This window comes from Sciurus vulgaris (genome assembly GCF_902686455.1).
Source record: "Sciurus vulgaris genome assembly, chromosome: 3".
Classification (NCBI taxonomy): domain Eukaryota; kingdom Metazoa; phylum Chordata; class Mammalia; order Rodentia; family Sciuridae; genus Sciurus; species Sciurus vulgaris.
In genome coordinates this window covers 722163-738934 of record NC_136463.1, presented here as the reverse complement: position 1 = coordinate 738934, position 16772 = coordinate 722163, and the positions used below count along the sequence as shown (strand labels likewise).

Here is a 16772-nt window from a genome sequence, read left to right as displayed (position 1 = left end):
GGCCGCCTGAGCCTCTCGCAGAGCACGACCTGCTGCCGTGGTCCTCCATGCGGTGCAGGAGGGTGCCAATGGCTTTCAGCCTGCTGTGGTCTCCTCTCTTCCGTCCACACCCCTAAACTCCCTCTTGGAGTGGGACGTTCACTCTCCACCACTCTAATATGTCATTATGTGACTGGCTCTGGCTCTCTAGAGCGCTCAAAGCCAGGAATTTACCTTGCGTCTCAGATGAGATTTTGGACCTGGACTTTTGGGTAAAGCTGGAAGTGTTAGGACTGTGGGACTCTTGGAGATGGACTCAATGCATTTTGCATTGTGAGATGGACATAAGCTCTTAGAGGCCAGAGATGGAGTGTTAGGGTTTGGATGTGAGGTGTCCCCCCAAAACTCCTATATTAACACAGGAATATTGAGAGGTGAAATGATTAGATTTAGCTGTGATCTCATCAATCCAGCCTACTTTGAATGGTCTAATTGGGAGGTAACTGTGGGCAGGTGGGGCATGGCTGGAGGAGGGGTCCCTGGGGTGTGGCTGGAAGGGTGCACTTTCCCTGCAGTACCTTCTTGCCCCTTCCTCTCTCTACTTCCTGGCCACCATGAACTAAGCTGCTTCCCTCCATCACATCCTTCCACCATGATGTTCTGCCTCACCTTGGGCCAGAGCAATGGCCTTGGCTGACCATGGACTGAACCTCTGAAATTGTGAGCCAGAATAAATTTGTCCTCCTTTGAGTCGTTCCTGTCGGGTATTTTGGTCACAGTGATGACAAGAAGACTAACACAGTTACAATTGCAATAAAGAAAACACATGGTGCAGATTTGAGCCCAAGAGAAGAGCAGTGTGGTGGGGGTGGGATGGGCCCGAGTGGGGGGCCGGGGGATCCCCCAGGAGAGGCCCGGGGAGGCTGAGGGCATGCATGTCTGTCCTGCAGCAGCCCTGGAGCAGGCACCTGCTATGCCTCCCACCTCCTTCCCGAGGGCTCCTGCAGCTGGGTTGCTTCGCCCTCTAGTGGTGGGCATGGAGCCTTGGCAATAGGGTCCACAAAACTTGTTTCTGCTCTTAGTCAAGACAGGCGTGTGCCCATGGTCCACTTAAGCCAAGGCTGGAGGTCCTCTGGCTTGTCCTGGGGTCTCTCAAGGAGTGGGGAGCCCCTGGAGTGCAGGAGCCCACGCCCTCCTGATAAGAGGCAGAGGCAGGCAGACCCTGTCAATCAAGGGCTGTGCAATTTGAGATTTTCCATTTTTAGAGAGATGAAGCAGCAGAGAGAGACAGGAGACTGCAGGGGGCCGGTTTCTGTCCATGTATGAGTGATGAAGAGAAACCCAGCAGGACGCTGCCGAGTTTCCAGGCACTTCCCCAGTGGGCGTGGCACAACCTGAGAGACCCACCACCCACATCCAGGCACCTGGGGCAGGTTTTCCTGTACCAGGAAAGCTCTCAGGACTGTCCTTAGCTCAGCTGGGCAGAGGGTGACGGCTCCATGGGCCTTGGGATTCAGGGTGAGGTGGGATCCCAAGGGCTGTAGGTGCAGGGAAGGTGACCCCTGTCGGCCTCACTGCGGGAGTGCGGGTTTGGGATTCGCACTCCAGGTAGACTGCTCCCACTGAACTCTGGTTCTCAGGGCTCAAACCTCCGCATCTGGGGAGAGAGGCAGGGATGAGGGCTGGGCACAGACCTTGGTGCCATGCAGACACTCAGACATGGCACAGGCAACTCCAGGCCACACAGCTCTGCATCTGCACGTGCACAACACACACACACACAAACAGCACGAGCTGGGTTCTGAGCCCAGGAGAATTGAGCCCACTCCCCCTGGGCTCCGAGGGAACCGGTTCCGTCCCAGACAGAAATTCCCAGGAGTCCAGCAGGGAGACCACCCCTATGTTGCTTTCCTGGGAGCCCCAGGGACAAGTGAGGCCTGTGGGCCTGGCACAAGTATGGGCCTGTGGTTTGGCCACAGCTGGCTGGGGTCCTGGGAGAACGTGGTCTGGGCCCCTCGAACCCCACTGTACGCCTGAGCCCCTGTGGGTACAGGACTAAGGAGCAGACTGCCCAGTACAGGCCACAGGGAGGCCCCCACCCCTGCCCTGGACCACATAGAGGCCTCTCACCTGCACAAACTTCAGAACGTCGATGCCAGTAGCAGCCCAGGGTGCCCACCACCAGGATCAAGAGAAGGACAGCAACCAGGAGTCCCACAATAGACTGGGGTGTGGCCTGGGACCTGGCTTGCAGAGTCTCTGAGCCAAGGACCTGGCTTGCAGCATCTGGGAGGGACAGGTGGGCAGAGTCACCTCCATCCCTGGTTGCTCCAGCCATCACCCACTAGCCACAGCAGGGTCCCCCACCGCCTGCCACCTGCACAACCCACACCCCCTTGGGCAGGGACTCACTGGGGAGAGGGAGGCTGGCGGGTGGGACAGGCTCTGGGCACAGTGGTCCTGGGGTGGGCTGGGCACTGAGGAGCCCAGGGAGGGGGTGCTACCTCAGGGACAGGGATGCAGCACCTACCCCAGGGAGGCCGGGAAGTCCCCAGGCCGGCTGCCTCGTCCAGGTCTTGAGGCTCTGCTGGGGAGCACAGTCAGGTTGGGAGCCAGTCCTGATGGCTACTAGCTCTGGGCAGCAGGAGCACGGGTAGGGCTCCCTGGGTCCCCTCCAGGGGCCAGATCGCAGCCCTTGCCCACTGGGTAGGTGACAGAGGTGGAGTAGACCAGTGTGGGGGCCTGGCCACCTTGGTTCTTGCAAGGAAGGAACGGGTTGGGGGGTAGTGGGGTTTAGGCTTAGAGGGGCACGACTGGGCACGGAGGGCATGGGCATCCAGGGCATGCCCCGACAGCCCTGGAGAGGCCTGGGGGTCATGTCAGCTCAGGAGAGGGGGACGTTTTCTGCGGTTTCTTCTATTTTGTGGACAATCGACAGAAGCCGGTGGGGAAGGGAGGAAGGTGGGGGCCAGGTGAGGACAGGAGGGCAGTCCTGGGTGGCTGTGGTCTGGAGAGAATTCGCCCTTGTCGGGTGGCCGGGTCCACCGCCAGGCTGATCAGGTGGGCGCTGGGCCGGCAGGTTCAGGGAAGGCTAGGACGGAGGCACAGCAGGTGGAGGGCCAGAGGCTCCTCTGCTTCGCTGCATCTGATCAGGATCCAGGCGTGTGAGCCTTTCTGTGCCCCGGGACTCTGGGCTCTGCTCTGTGGCTCCTCCTGGCTGCTGCCCCGCCCAGTGGGGAACTCGCCCCGCTGCTCGCAGGCCCCGCCCACGCCCCGCCCCTTGCCCGCCCTCCCTGGGCAGCCCTGGCTCTGGCCCCGCCCCGGGCCCGCCTCACCTGAGACGTTCAGGGTAGTGACTTTGTAGTTTCTCTGGAGCCCTTGCAGACGCCACAGGTAGAGCCCCGCGTGGGCGTCCTGGGCGGCTGCGATCACCAGCTGGGCCTGGCCGCCTTGCACCTGGAGCTGCCAGCCAGCCCTGGAGAAGCGCCCTGGGGCCTTCTCACTGAAGATGGTCCAGTCCTTCCCGTGGGTACGCAGCTGGACCGTGATGTGGGAGAAGGCGTTGGAGATGTTGCAGGCCATCACTGCCCGCCGGCCCCTGGACACGGACACCACGCCCTGTGTGCAGGAGGGGTTGTCCCAGCCTGCGTGGGGGGAGGGTCACACGTGTGGGCTGGGCGGGGTCTGGAGAGCTGGACTGGATGCTCTCCCCAGCTGGGGCAGGGGTGGTGTCGGGGCCTCCAGGGGCTCGATGCGCGATTCACACTTGGGCTGGGTGAGCTGGTGTGGCAGGCAGAAGCGCACTGCCCGGAGGGGCCCTTTGTCCCCCAGCTGGTCACTCGGCATGAGTCAGCTGGTCAGCAGGATGTTCCTGCAGTCCCCTGCCCTGTGTGGTTCCACCACTTGGGATCCAGGGAGATCTCCAGTAGCACATCCTGGGGGGATCTGACCCCAAATTCTCACTGTCCCCCATTGGCCATCAGAGTGACCAGGTCACTGGTGTCTTGGACAGCACTCGGGCATGTCTTTGCACGGCCAACCTGGATCTGCAGGGCTGTGCTGGGCAATCACTGGGGACCTGTCCACTACACATCCCCTTCTGGTGCTCTGAGCGCCTGCCTGTCTGAGGCTCAGGTGATGCTGAGGCTGCTGACCAGAATGGATCAGGGAGCAGGCTGGCAGGTCCTCAGTCCTGTGGAGCCTCCTATTCCCTGGCCATGGCCCAGGTTCCAACTCTCAGGGGCCCTCTTTCCCTTGAAGCCTGGACGTGGTCTTGGGCATCCCCCACCGATGCTCGGACAGTGGCCAGCAGTCGTTGCTGGGGGCACCTGCCCTCGCTGTCCTTGGGTGCCCTTCGAGGACCCAGGGTCGCCAGCTGGCTGCTCACCCATGGGGCCTGGGTCGGCAGGGTCACAGTCATCTCTTGGGGCATGGTCAGGTCTGGGCCTGACCTTGTCTGCTTTCCCACCGCTTGTACCCCGACCCTTCTCTGGCAGAGGGTCAGGGTCCCAAGACCTACTTGTGTTCTGAGCACTCAGAGAGGTGAGCAGGAGCAGGAGCCCAAGCATGCTGAGAACGCAGGGTTGGGGGACACATCTAGGGGACATAGAGGGCCGGGTCCACATGGTTGGCCGTTGGGGAGAGGCCTCTGTGGTCCCTTGTCCTGGACGCCAGTTCCTGGGACACTCCCTGCAGGGAGGGAAGCCCAGGGGTCAGAAGCCCCCAGGTGGTGGCCAGGCTGGAGGGAGCTGCCTCCACCTGGCCAGGGTCTGGGCAGCCCAGGGGCCCAGCTTCTGCTGGACCAGCTGTGCCTTCCACAGCTGAGCCTCTTCCCAGTGTCTGGCCCCCAGCACCCACCCTCCATCCTGTCCCTGTGCTTCCTAACGTGTGTGGCCCTGGACACAGGAACCCAGGGAAGCCCCAGGAAGACGGGAGAGAGCCTGCGTTCCCAGGATACCCAGCGCAGGACAGTCCCCTACAGCGGAGCCTGGAGAGCCATGCTAGTGAGCTGCACTGCCCAGCGGCGTGTCCCAGCGATGGGTCATCCAGTTGCTCTGGCCTATGCTCCCGAGAGCTCCTCCTGGTGGGGGGCTTGCCCTGGGTCCGGGTCTTTCCACTGTGCTGTGGTGGCATCCTGGTGGCAGGGCTGTGACTTGATCTGGGGCTGCCATTCATGTGCCCATCCCAGCCTTGTGCCCTCCCTTGCTCCTTCACTCGCTCCCAGTTGGTCAGCATGGTCAGCAGTCCTGGGCCTACCCTGTCGTGCTCAGGTGTCTTGGACCGCAACCCACCTGCCCTGCTCCACCCGCCCCGCCGTGGGACAGACTCCCTTGCTCTGCTTCCTGTAGCACAGGCCTCGTTTTCCTTGTCTCATGGGTGACAGGCTGCAGGCTGTTTAGGTGGGCCTACTGGGCCTCCAACATTTGTGCAGTCTACCTGTGCCCCATCCAGGCCACAAGGGTGTGGCTGGCCTCCTTGCCCAGATTCCTTGGCATGGAAGAGGAGGCCCCTTCCCACCCAGGATGTTGGTTGCAGTAACGGAAGGAAGGCCCCTTTGGACAGAGGACACTTCTGGGGGAACCGCCCTCCTGCACCCTGGAACCCTGCGGAGACCAGTGACCGGCCTCCCCAAACCGCATCTTCCACCTCCTCTGGGGAACCTCCTAGGGTGCTGTTCTGCTCCGTAGCACTCACACACGCACACCCGCACACACAGGTGAGCACACGGGCACACGCACAGGGCTAGGCAGCAGAGATGAGCCTCTGATGATGCCACCACACCCTGCATACAGGAGGTGCTCAAGCCGTGTGATCTGGATCATCAGGAACCCCTCCCAGAAGCCTGAACTGCCCCCACCTGGCAGTTTTGCAAAAGGGGACACTGCCCAGCAGCACCCACAAGGGCTAGTCAGTACCCCACTGTGGGTCGGGGCTCAGTGCCTGGGCTGGGCCTGGGCTGGTCAGAGGTCAGTCTTGGCCCTCACCTGCCCCTGGTGACATGTAGAGGTGGCAGCTTTGCTGGAGCTGTTTGCGTGATACTTGCTGACCTGCCCCCTGGGCTTGGGGAGGGGACAAGGAGGGAACAGCCAAAGGAGGCGGCTGGGCTGTCACGTAGGAGCCAACTGGGCGAGGCCTGCAGTCCTCCTGGGACAAGGCAGGGTGCTTCCCAACTGCTGCCCACTGCCCTTGAGATTTGGCCCCCTGCCAGGGCTGTCCTCCAGCTGGCCTGCTGCCCTCCACAGCTCATAGCCCCAGTCCTATGCCCCAGCGCGCTCAGAGCCTGGCTTCCTGCCTCACCTAGGGAGGACGTTCCTGGAAGTCACCTTCAGAGGCACAGCTAGTGGTGTTTTCTCAGCACACAATGCGTGGCCATGAGACAGTCACAGCAGAAGGTGCCACAACCCACCCAGGCACCTGGTGTCCCCAGTGGAAAGCTGGCCCTGACACCACGGCATTGTCCCTAGGAGGTCAGAGTCTGGGCTGGCTGAGGGCACTGGTCAGGGTCCAAGTCACATTGCCCAAGCCAGTGGTGTCCACTGAACCTAGTCCTAGATAGCCACAGGCCACCTCTCCTCACGCTCTCCAGTGGTCCTCCTCTGAGGCAGCCCCAGAGGCCTCCATAATCCAGATGGGGGACCTTGAGTTCACCCCCGCCTTTGCCCCTCAAGGTACCGCTGCTTTGGGCTGATGTGATGGCCTCTGTCACAGACCCTGTGTTGCTGACAGGGCACCAGAGTTGGTAGGATGACCAAAACCCAGTGGGTTCACAGCCCTCTTCTGAAGTCTGCACTTCGACGGGCTCTGGAGAAGGACTGAGGGGTCCGGGTGTGGCTTCACCACCAGGGACCCAGCTGGGGCCGGGCAGGGTCCCTGCCTGGAGGTGGGGATTAGAGCTGCGTGTGGGGAGCTGTCCTGGGGACTGGGACTGCAGGCAGTGTGGGAGGGAGGCGTCCCTCGGGGCTCCCAGGCCTGGCAAGTTTGCCGTTCTTTGGAGCTGAAGGTGCCCTGCGCCCCTTCTCCAGGGGCCCCTGCTTTGCCATCCACCCTGTCCCCAGCATGGGGCGGAGGCGAGGTCTGTCAGGGCAGTTGTTTTCCTCCCTGATCCCGCCCAGCTGCTCAGGGGAATCCCGTTTCAGAAGGAAGCTGGGTTGTGTTGATCTTCCTTTCTGGACTCTGAACCTTCAGGAGTGTCACCGGTCAGCACCCTGGCCAAACAGCTAAAGGCCACATGGATCTTCGTGACTCAGAGCTGGAAGTCTACTGGAAGTCTACTCTGCCTACACCTCCCCACCTCCCTGTGGGGTACTCGCTCTGCCTGGGTTCCATTCTCGTGGAGGGACAGACCCAGCCTGGCTGCCTCTGGATGCCAGGCCTGGCTGCTCGGAGATCTGCGCCTGACTGTGTCCCCAGCAGACAGTGGGACCACAGATCTCATGGCCAGGTCCTGGGGGCTCTGTGGGCCAGTCACACACACCAGACTGCACCCATCTCCTCTGCCTGGGCAGTAGCCACGTCCACCTCCCCAGCCTGAGCGACTCAGCCGCTGGCCCTGTTCTGCCTTGGAGCTAGGAGATGCCAGGCGTGGTGGCTCCTGCTTCTCTTGGAGCTCACCAGCTCAGCACGCCGCCTTTCTCAGCCCCTGCTTCCAGCAGGGACAGGGCTGGGGGTGGCAGGAGAGGGCAGCCACTGTCCTCTCTCCCTGGCCGCTGCCTCCTCCAGGCTCCCAGCTCCCAGGCTCTGGGAACTTCCCTGCATCCCTCCAGCCAGCACGGGTGCTTCCTGCCTCTCACCTGGGCCACTCAGTGCCTCTCTGGCCTTCCTTTCTCCAACACCTTGACCACTGACCGTCTTACGGGATCTCCTGCTGTACCTGAGGCCCTGACCCTTGTCCAGCCGGGGTGGAGGGCTGTTGGACCAGCACTGGGCTGGAGAGATCTCAAGAGCTGATCCCCTGCCTTGAGCCCCCTTCCAGGGCCACACGCCAACACCTGGCAGGTGCGGAGAAAACCCTGGGACAGGCTGGCTGAGGTCACTGTCGCAGCACAAGGACAAGCTTTCCGCTGCATTCTGAGAATGTTACTGCCACCAGCAGGAAGCCCCAGGGACCTTTAGGGACTTGGGTGACAAGGGATGGGGATGACCACGGGAAGGATAGTGGGCGTGGGGAGGACAATGGTGGGTCGCATTCTTCCTGAGACTTCACACTGAGAGGCCCAGCTCCTCCAAGCAGTGACAGTGGCAACCTAGGACCGGCTACAGGGTCCTCTCCTGGGTTGCCAGGTATGGCCCATTCAGGATGCCTGCTTACATTTAAAGTTCAGATAGGCCATCATTTTGCAGCAAGTACAGTATCTGGGACATACTTGAATTAAGAAGCGATTAGCTACCTGCAGTTCAGATGTGTGGGTAGCTCACTGCTCGCCTACCCTCGGTCTGCCCGAGCCCTCTCACTTCCCTGACTTCCTGTCTCCCTTCCTGCGCTCCCTGTCCTGCTGCCTGGCTGCCCCTCACTCTCCATCCTGCTCAGCCCCGTGTTGGTTGGATTCTCTGCACTTGAGAGTGCCCTGGGCAAGTGGGAGGCTGGCGGTGGCAGGGCCCCAGCTCAGTGTGTGGGGCAGGGAGACCAGAGCTCGCAGAAGCCAACCTCCAGAGTCGGAAAGGGCGAGAAGCAGGGCCCTCGCTAGCACCCAACCAAAGCTGGCCGTAACACTGCCAGGCCCCCGGCCAAGCACGACACCAGACTGATGTCCTCTGGCAATACCCCGGGGCCCCAGAGGGCCCCAGCCCAGCGTAGCCGCTCAGCCCACTAGTCAGAGCCCTGCGTGTCCTGCATGTCCTGCTGGGAACATCGGGCAGCTGGTTCGTGGTGCTTGGGGGTCCTTGGGCCTGGCTGCACTGGGGATGGGTGAGGTCCACGGGGGCTCCCCTTCCACCACCCCTGAGGGGCCACACTGCAGCCCTGTAAGTGCAGGGGCTTGGAAAAACTGCGTGCTTCCTTGTCTGCGCAGAGGCCTCTGCTGCACGGACCAATACTGGGAGGATGTGAGCCCAGCTCTCAGAAGAGAGAAGTGCAGCTGCAACACCACGGCCCGCTGGCACAGGCAGCAGGGCTCCTATCCTGGGCGCTGCTGAGGCAGCCAGGAGGGACCCCAGGGGCCCAGACAGCCCTTCCGCCTCAGCCCTGGGTCACTCTGTGCTCTCTGCCGGCTGCCCTGTCCTCCCTCAGGGCTCACTGGTGCCTCCCCACCTAGCCCGGCTCGCCGCGGAGGCACTGGGCTCCCGCCAGCTGTGGTCACCAAGGCAGGGATGTGGTCCTCGCCTACAGCCAGCTGACCTGGGGCGAAGCGGAGTGGAGGCAGCCAGTGAGCTCAGCCCGGGCACAGCTCCGTGGGAGAGGAGGTGGGAAGATCGGGGCTCCAGACTCACATGCTGCCTCGCCCCTCCCAGAGCCCAGCCTGGGGATCCAGAAGAGGCGGGGTTCGTCCCCTCTGGGGCCTGCCCGTCCCCCATACACACCCGTGCCCTGGAGACCTGGCCAGACTCCAGCCCTGAGCTTCCCAGCACACCTGAGCAGGAGGCGGCCAGGGGCTGAGTGTCCTGGAGGGGCTGCAGCCAGGACGGGACTGGGGGCCCCATCCCCACACCAGTGTCCGGTCCCCTGCCCACGCCAGCCCCTCACCTGCTCCCTCCAGCCTCTCCTTCTGGCCCTGCTCCTGCTGCTCCTCCTGGTGCCTCTTCCCGCCACGGGTTTCTGTTGTCCCGCCCAGAGGAAAACCGAAAGAGCCCAGAGGGAGGGGCCGGGAGGAGGAGGCAGGTCTGTGCAAGGGGACTGTCCTAAGCAGGGAGGAGACCATTCTGGGAAGCCACGGGGGTTTCGGGAACTGCCCCGTGTCCTCAGAATTGTGCCGCCTGCTTGGTAGCATGTCGTGGCTGGTTGTCAGAACTGTGCACTGCAAAGAAAGTGGGAGGCTGGGGCTGGGGTTTTGGCTCAGTGGTGGAGCGCTTGCCTGGCATGTGTGAGGCACTGGGTTTGATTCTCAGCACCACGTACAAATAAATAAGATAAAAAGATATTTAGAAAAACATGTGGGAGGCTGCAGAGGCACCATCTAGCAGGGCCAGGGCGTGATGTGCCCTTGCTCAAGGGCTCTGGGGCCGCTCCTTTGGGGAGCTGGGTGGGTTCACAGTTCTGCAGGCGTCAGGGCCAGCGGCATCCACCCTGTGCACTGGGGACCCCCTCGTGCCCAGGAGAGTTGTGTGGCTGCTCAGAATCCACAAGGCGCCTCAGGGCTGGGAGCTGTGGGAAAGGCAGGTTGGGTCCCTGCCAGGCAGCACTGGGGGTAGGCGGGTGGACTAGGCAGCAGAAGAACCCCAGGGTTTCTACCTAATTTTTTGGTACTGGGGATTGAACCCAAGGTGCTTAACCTTTGAGCAACATCCCCCCCCCCTTTTTTTTTTTTTTTGGCAGTGCTGGGGATTGAACCCAGGGCCTTGTGCTTGTAAAGCAAGCACTCTACCGACTGAGCTATCTCCCCAGCCCTCCCTAGCCCTTTTTATATTGTATTTTAAGACAGGGTCTCACTGAACTGCTTAGTGCCTTGCTGAATTGTTGAGGCTGACTTTGAACTCACTATCCTCCTGCCTCAGCCTCCTGAGCCACTGGGATTACAGGTGTGCAGCAGTGTGCCCCACATTAACTGCCCTTTTTGATCACAAAATAAAGTGCCATAGCAGCCTTGCCCCGCTCCTCCCCACAGGGCCCCCTGCTCTGTGGACACAACCTGGAAGACCTTGGCCCACCTGGGAGAGGCCAGGAGGGGTCAGTGCTCCGGCACCTGTTAGCAGAGGGCATGTTTGAGAAGTTACCAGGCAGGGACAGCAGAGGCTGGGAAGCATGGGATTCTGGTGAGAGCTGGAGTCCAGCAGTGGCTTTGGGCCTCGTCCACTGGTGGTCACTCCTGATGGCCATGCTACTCAGCCCTCCAAGCCCATCCTCCCCTGTCTGAGCTGGGTGCACGGGTCCAGCCCAGTCCCTGACCTTGAGATGGCCCCTGGGGCAGGGAAGGAGGCCTCAGATGGTCACAGGAACATGCGGAGAGACCCCCAGGGGCTGGCCTGGCAGGTGGAGGCAGAAAAAGGCTAGGGTGACCTGGAAAAGGCATCATCTCCATCCTGAGTGGCCTGGGGAGGCCACTGGGCAGTGAGGTGACCTGCATTTCCCAGAGCCAGGAACGGAGTGGGATGGGGTGTGGTGGGCAAGTCTCGAGGCCTACTGGGGATCCTCTGGGGGCCTGCAGCCTGTCCTGAGGGCCACGTGCAGATGATGTGCTGGTCTGGATGTGGGATGGGGAGTCCTGGAGGTCACTGGGTTCTGCTCCATGGACCCTAAGGAGACATGCTGGCAGGAAGGGGCTTGAGGATCAGGGATAATAGGGGACCTGTGGGACATTGAGGAGGGGCCCCAAGGGCTGCAGACATGGGGGTTCTTGTCAAAGAAGGTGACAGAGGGGTGTGGCGACCACATTTTCATGAAGAGAGGAGGGGCCCTTGACTTCTGGGATGTGACTGGCCATCAACTGAGCTGCTCTGCAGGCGGACCTCCTAGAACCTTCCAGGGGATCTGAGTTTGGAAATGATCTTTTGCTTCCTGCAGGTGCTCTTTCAGCTTATTGGTATTATCATTCATTGCCTGCGTTTGCTCTCTTATCTCATCCTTTGTTTCGTGAATCATCTTAATCATGTATAATCTGAAGTCCTTTTCTGACATTTCTTCTAACATACTGTCATTGGATTCTATTACTATAGAATCTAGATTTGTTTGGATCATTTTCTTCCCTTGTTTTTTCATGTTGTTCATGTATCTTCCCCTCTAGCAGTGCAGATCTGGGGTATTGCAGATTTCCCCCTATAGGCTTATAGTGGCCCTATAGGTTTCCAAAACCCTTTCTGACAATGAGCTTCAAGCCTCCAGCAGGCGTCTCAGGATGGGATTTGCCCCACCCGAAGATCGGAGCTACGGCTTCCAGGATTATCCAAGATGGCTGCTCTGGCTTCCAAATGTGTTGGCAAATGGGGAGCTGCAGCTCAGGGGTGGACGTGGTCAGCTGGAGGTCCTGGAGACAGGATGCAGTTGGTCCGGCAGTGGTCCTGGATGTCGGGTGTGTTTGGTGTGGTTGCGGGATCCTGGAGGCTGGGTGTAATCAGTTGGTCTGGGGTCCTGGTGATAGGGACCAGTCAGTTGGTCTGGGGGTCCTGGCGGCAGGGACCAGTCAGTTGATGTGAGGGCCCCAGAGGCAGGGAGTGGTTGGTTGGGCTGAGGGATCCTGGAGACGGGACTCAGTCAGTCCGGCCAGGGGTCCTACAGGGCCTGGCTGTTGTCTCAAGATGGTGGCAGCCACGTGTAATCAAACCTGCAGATACTGTAACGGTGAACTTCCAGGCAGCAGCAGGTAGCTGGTTCTCCACTGGCGGTCCGCAGTCAGTCTGCTGGCAGCTGTCGGACGATCGGGAGGTGAACCTCGAGCGTTGGGTGATGGATAAGGGTAAGGCAGGTGATGGACAGGCGAGAGGCAGGCAAATGGCGGATGATAGACGCCTGACAGTGAGCAATCTGCTCTCAAAAAAGGCGTCGATATGCTGGCAGATTGCAGGTGATCACAGGTGATCACAGCAGACAAATGGGGTAAAGAGCAGGGGATCGATAAGCAGCAAAAACTGCCTCACTGAGAAATAGATATCCTCTGCTTGAATCCGGCATTTAGGAGCGACAAGGAATGCAGCCTCACTCTAGACCGCCATCTTGGATCCCAGAGCCTGAGTTTGGGATCAGCCAATTCCCTGGGGTTGTGGGGCCTGAGAGTTGGCTAGCAGCCCTGGAGTCCAGAGTTGGGCAGTAGAGAGCCAAGTTGTCTGAGTCATCAAAGCAGTGACCTTCTCCCAGTGGACAGATAAAGTCCAAAGTTTGCAGCCTCAGGGAAGAGTGCCATGGTCAATGTGAAATCAGGTCCATGCTGGGCACAGAGGACAGGGGCCAGAGGCCAGAGGTTGGGGTCCACCCCCAGGGATCCCCCTGACAACCAGAATGTCAGCAGGTGCTGGATACCCAGAGACCCCACAGAAGACCACCCTGTGTGGGGGCTGCAAGGTCACCTGCCCCCATGTCCTTGGTGCCTTTGGCCCCCTGCCCTGTCCAAGGCCCGGGGGAGGGACTGGGCTAGGGGGACAGGTGTCCCTGTGGTGCGGATCTCAGGGCAGCTGAGGCTCCCTGTCCCCCACTGTCCCTGGAGCCTGTTGAAATGCACACTCTCGTGAAGCCTGCATGTGGTAAAAAGGGAACCAGCTGTGTGTTTGAAGGGAGGAGGCCGGGACAGCCCTGCCAGCCCTTCTGCAGACACCACCCCAGAGTTCCTGGAGATGGCTCCCGGGTGCTTCCTCGCTCAGCCTTCGGAGCCTCCGCACGCCCAGGCACACGCCCACAGGTCTGGCACACGTGCCCACCAGTGTGCTCACACGCAGGGCAGGCACCTGCCGAGTGGGCTGCTCTGCTCACATCTGCTCTGCTGCTGGGTGTTCCGCCCTCTGCCCCAGGGAGAGCTGGGGTCTCAGTGTCTTTCTTTCCCAGGGATTTGGAGGCTCAGTTATGATTTCCTGGTTTACCCAGTTCATGATTCAGCAGGAATTCCAGCCGTGCAGGGCTGCGGGCCTGTGGCCACGGTGGGGCCTCTGTCTCCGGGCTCCTGCGGTGGTGCACAGGACCCCACCTTCAAGCTCAGGACCAGCTGTCCATGTGCCAAGTGCTCCACAGTGTCCCACACACCCAGGTGGCCCTGGGGTCTGTTACAGTTTCCAGACGTGTGTCCTTTGGCCAGCATGGTTGCTTGACGCCACACCAGGGAACCTGCCTGGATCCTCTGGCCTCCTTTGGCCGCCTGCTCCCTTAACAACAGACGAAGGACGTGAAGGCAAGAAGATGTGACCAGCATGGTCGACGGTGCAGGGCCGCAGGCCTCGGCAGGTCCTGCTCCACAGACATAAAGCTGGGATGGGCGGATCTCGACTCAGCTGGGCTGTGCCAGCAGAGAATGGTTTCAGCTTCCTGGACGCATGGCTGGGTCAGGGGGTAGAACTGCAGTTTTCGTTTTCAGCACAAGGAAGTTGGGGATACAGAGAAGCAGGCATCAGGAAGTGGGGTGTGATTTAGAGGCTGCTTCAATTCCCCAGTCAGTGCGGCCGTCAGCGTGGGGTTCCCTGGGGTTCAGGTGTGGAACCTGAAGCAGGTGCCTGTCTGCCAGGGAAGGGTTGTGTGGCTGCGTCAGAGCTCCTCGCAGCTGCAGAGACGGGTGGGGTTTGATGTTGCCCCTCGTGATTCCCTCTCCCTCTGAAGTGTCTCTCCAGAAGACACTGCTGATTATTTGCCAAGTGGTGATAATTTATAGATACAGAAGTCAGGTGATGGACATATGCAGATTCAGCCAGGCCAGAGAGCAGGCAGCGGCTCCAGTGTCCTGGGCTGGCAGGGCCTGTGCGAAGTGTTTCAGTTTTTATTCTCAGCACCAGGAAGTTCTCGATGCGGAGGAGCAGTTATGGGGAAGTTGCTTTTAATTTTAAAGCTGTTTCAGTTTCAGCTACTAGAAAGGAGAGAGGTGGGCCAGGGAGGCCTCGCGAGAGTGTAGGAGACATCAAATGCCCAACGCAGCGCTGACCAAGGTGCTTCCTTTAGGTCTCTGCTGGCCTAGGACAGAGAGGGAATATCCACACTCTTGGAGGAGGAGGTCATCTGCTAGGGAACAAGAGTGGCAGGATTCAGAAGGTCACCACTGTGCGTTTTGAGGTCTGGATTCTCCAAGAGCAAGGTTTGACCTCATAAGGTCCTATCAGGAGACAACCAATCCCTGACCTTCATTTATTTATTGATTGATTTGGTACAGGGGATTGAACCCAGGAGCTCTAAACCACTGAGCCACATCCCCAGACCTTTTTATTTTTTATTTTGAGACAGGGTCTCACTGAGTTGCTTAGGGCCTCTCTAAGTTGCTGAGGCTGGCTTTGAACTGGTGATCCTCCTGCCTCAGCCTCCAGAGCTCTGGGATCACAGGCGTGGCCACTGCACTCAGCTTGCACTTTAGATCTGATGGCGGAGCCAGTGGGTGGGATGCAACCAAGGTTGGTCTGTTAACTTCTGGAACCAGAAGAGCTCAAGCAGCTAGTCCCTCGGGCAACCTGGCCAGCCTCTGGCCCCCAGATGGGTTTGTTGAGATAAATACCCAGCAGGTCTCTTAGGGGCCCAAAGGCTGGGTCAGTACTTCCAGAGTGGCTCCTTGTTTCTCAGTCACATCTAAGCCAAAGGTTTATCACAGCAGCCCAATGCAGGGCCTGTAATAGGAAATCTCTGAGCCTCTGAATGGCCCTTTCCCTGTAGCGTCCAGTGGATATGATCAGACACCTTTCAGGGCCTCCTGGGAGGGCTGGGACCTCTCCATACCTCAATCCAGAGTCGACAAGACCCTGAGAGGCCTAGAAGCGTCCTCAGCTGTCTGTTAGGAACAGACACGGATGGTCCAGCTCTCACGCATCAGGATCTCCTGGAGGAGGGGCCTTTTCCCTGCTGGCCAGATACATCCCGGCCAAGGCACTTCGCTTGCCCATCTGACCCTCCCTCCTGGAAGCTTCGTATGTCTGCACAGCTCAGAAGCTCAAAGTGCATGATGTGCGTCTGTGCCGGGTGGACTGTGTCCTGCAGGACAGTCCCAACTCCAACATTGGGTCTCCCCAGCCAGCAGCTAAGGCTGGAACTAACAGACAAGGACCGTCCTTGGGGCAGCACTGTCCAGGGCAGCTGCGGGGGCCTCTCCAGAGGAGTGTGCCCTTCAAAAGCAGACAAGAGCTGGAACTCCAGACTCCCTGTGACCAGGAACTGAGAACCTCACCATCGGGGGTCTCCCCACAGAACGAGGGGGGCCGCCTGGCCTGAGGCTGTGGAGCAGCAGCAGGGCTGGGGGGCTGCGGGCTGAGGGCGGGGATTCGCTCTGCTGGAATCTTCTGAACCACCATTGAGTCCCCTGTGCCTGTCTCCACAGGGCGGGTCTGCCGGTGGGCCGTGCCTCTGGCCTCCGCCAGCTCTTCTGGTTGTCCACCTGCTGACAAGGTCCAAGGGAGGAACTGGGGCCTTGCGTGGAATGGTGCACAAGCTCCTCACTGTTGGCACTACTGCCCGAGGATGAGCTGTACGTCCAGCCCCCACACAGAGGACTGAGCACAGGCCACTTTCCCCTGCTGCACTGGGCAGTCCTGCCCTGCTCTTCCACAGCTCTCACCGCGGAGCGGGGACCCGAGGAAACACCCAGACACGAGGCTTTTCCTACTGCGGCCGTCCCTGGTCCAGGCCCACTGCTGCTGACTCCAGAGACCTCCTCATTCCCGGGCCATCTGGAGAACGTCTGACCGGAGGCCCCTGTCATCCTGGGGGTTGCTCTCTGGTGGCCTCCCTGAAACATAAGGACAAGGGGGCAAAGACCTTGTCCCTAGGTGGACGATCTTCTTCCAGGCCTTGGTTGCCTACGATGACGGTGTCTTCAGGGGCTCGAGGGTCCTGTGGCGGAGGAAGGACGGTGACTGTGTCTGTCTCCCGCCCTTTTTTTCCTCCTTTCACTGGTCCCTTCAAGTGTCCTCCTGGGCAGTTTCGGAAGACCTGGATGTAAGGAGCAAGGCTGCAGCTGCTTCTCCCCTGAGTCTGCCCCCTCCCTGCACACCATTTTGTGATCTACATTATTGAACTTTCTTGTCAGTTGATGGTC

General features: G+C 60.2%; 1 protein-coding gene across 4 annotated transcripts; it reads right to left on the bottom strand.

Annotated features, from left to right (window-relative positions):
- Positions 1 to 1099: 1099 nt before the first annotated feature.
- Positions 1100 to 9856, bottom strand: LOC306656153 (secreted and transmembrane protein 1A-like). 4 transcript variants are annotated; one of them, XM_079131043.1, is made up of 5 exons: positions 9659 to 9856; positions 3315 to 3623; positions 2510 to 2566; positions 2110 to 2265; positions 1100 to 1636 (listed from the first exon to the last, which is right to left on the bottom strand). In XM_079131043.1, exons 1-5 carry the CDS (start codon positions 9831 to 9833, stop codon positions 1623 to 1625), a joined length of 711 nt encoding a protein of 236 aa, XP_078987169.1. In that variant the 5' UTR covers positions 9834 to 9856; the 3' UTR covers positions 1100 to 1622. The 4 variants fall into 4 exon arrangements, with proteins under 4 accessions (XP_078987169.1, XP_078987170.1, XP_078987172.1 ...); XM_079131044.1 differs by having other exon boundaries at positions 2510 to 2563; positions 9659 to 9854; XM_079131046.1 differs by lacking the exon at positions 9659 to 9856 and adding an exon at positions 4499 to 4649.
- Positions 9857 to 16772: the final 6916 nt, after the last annotated feature.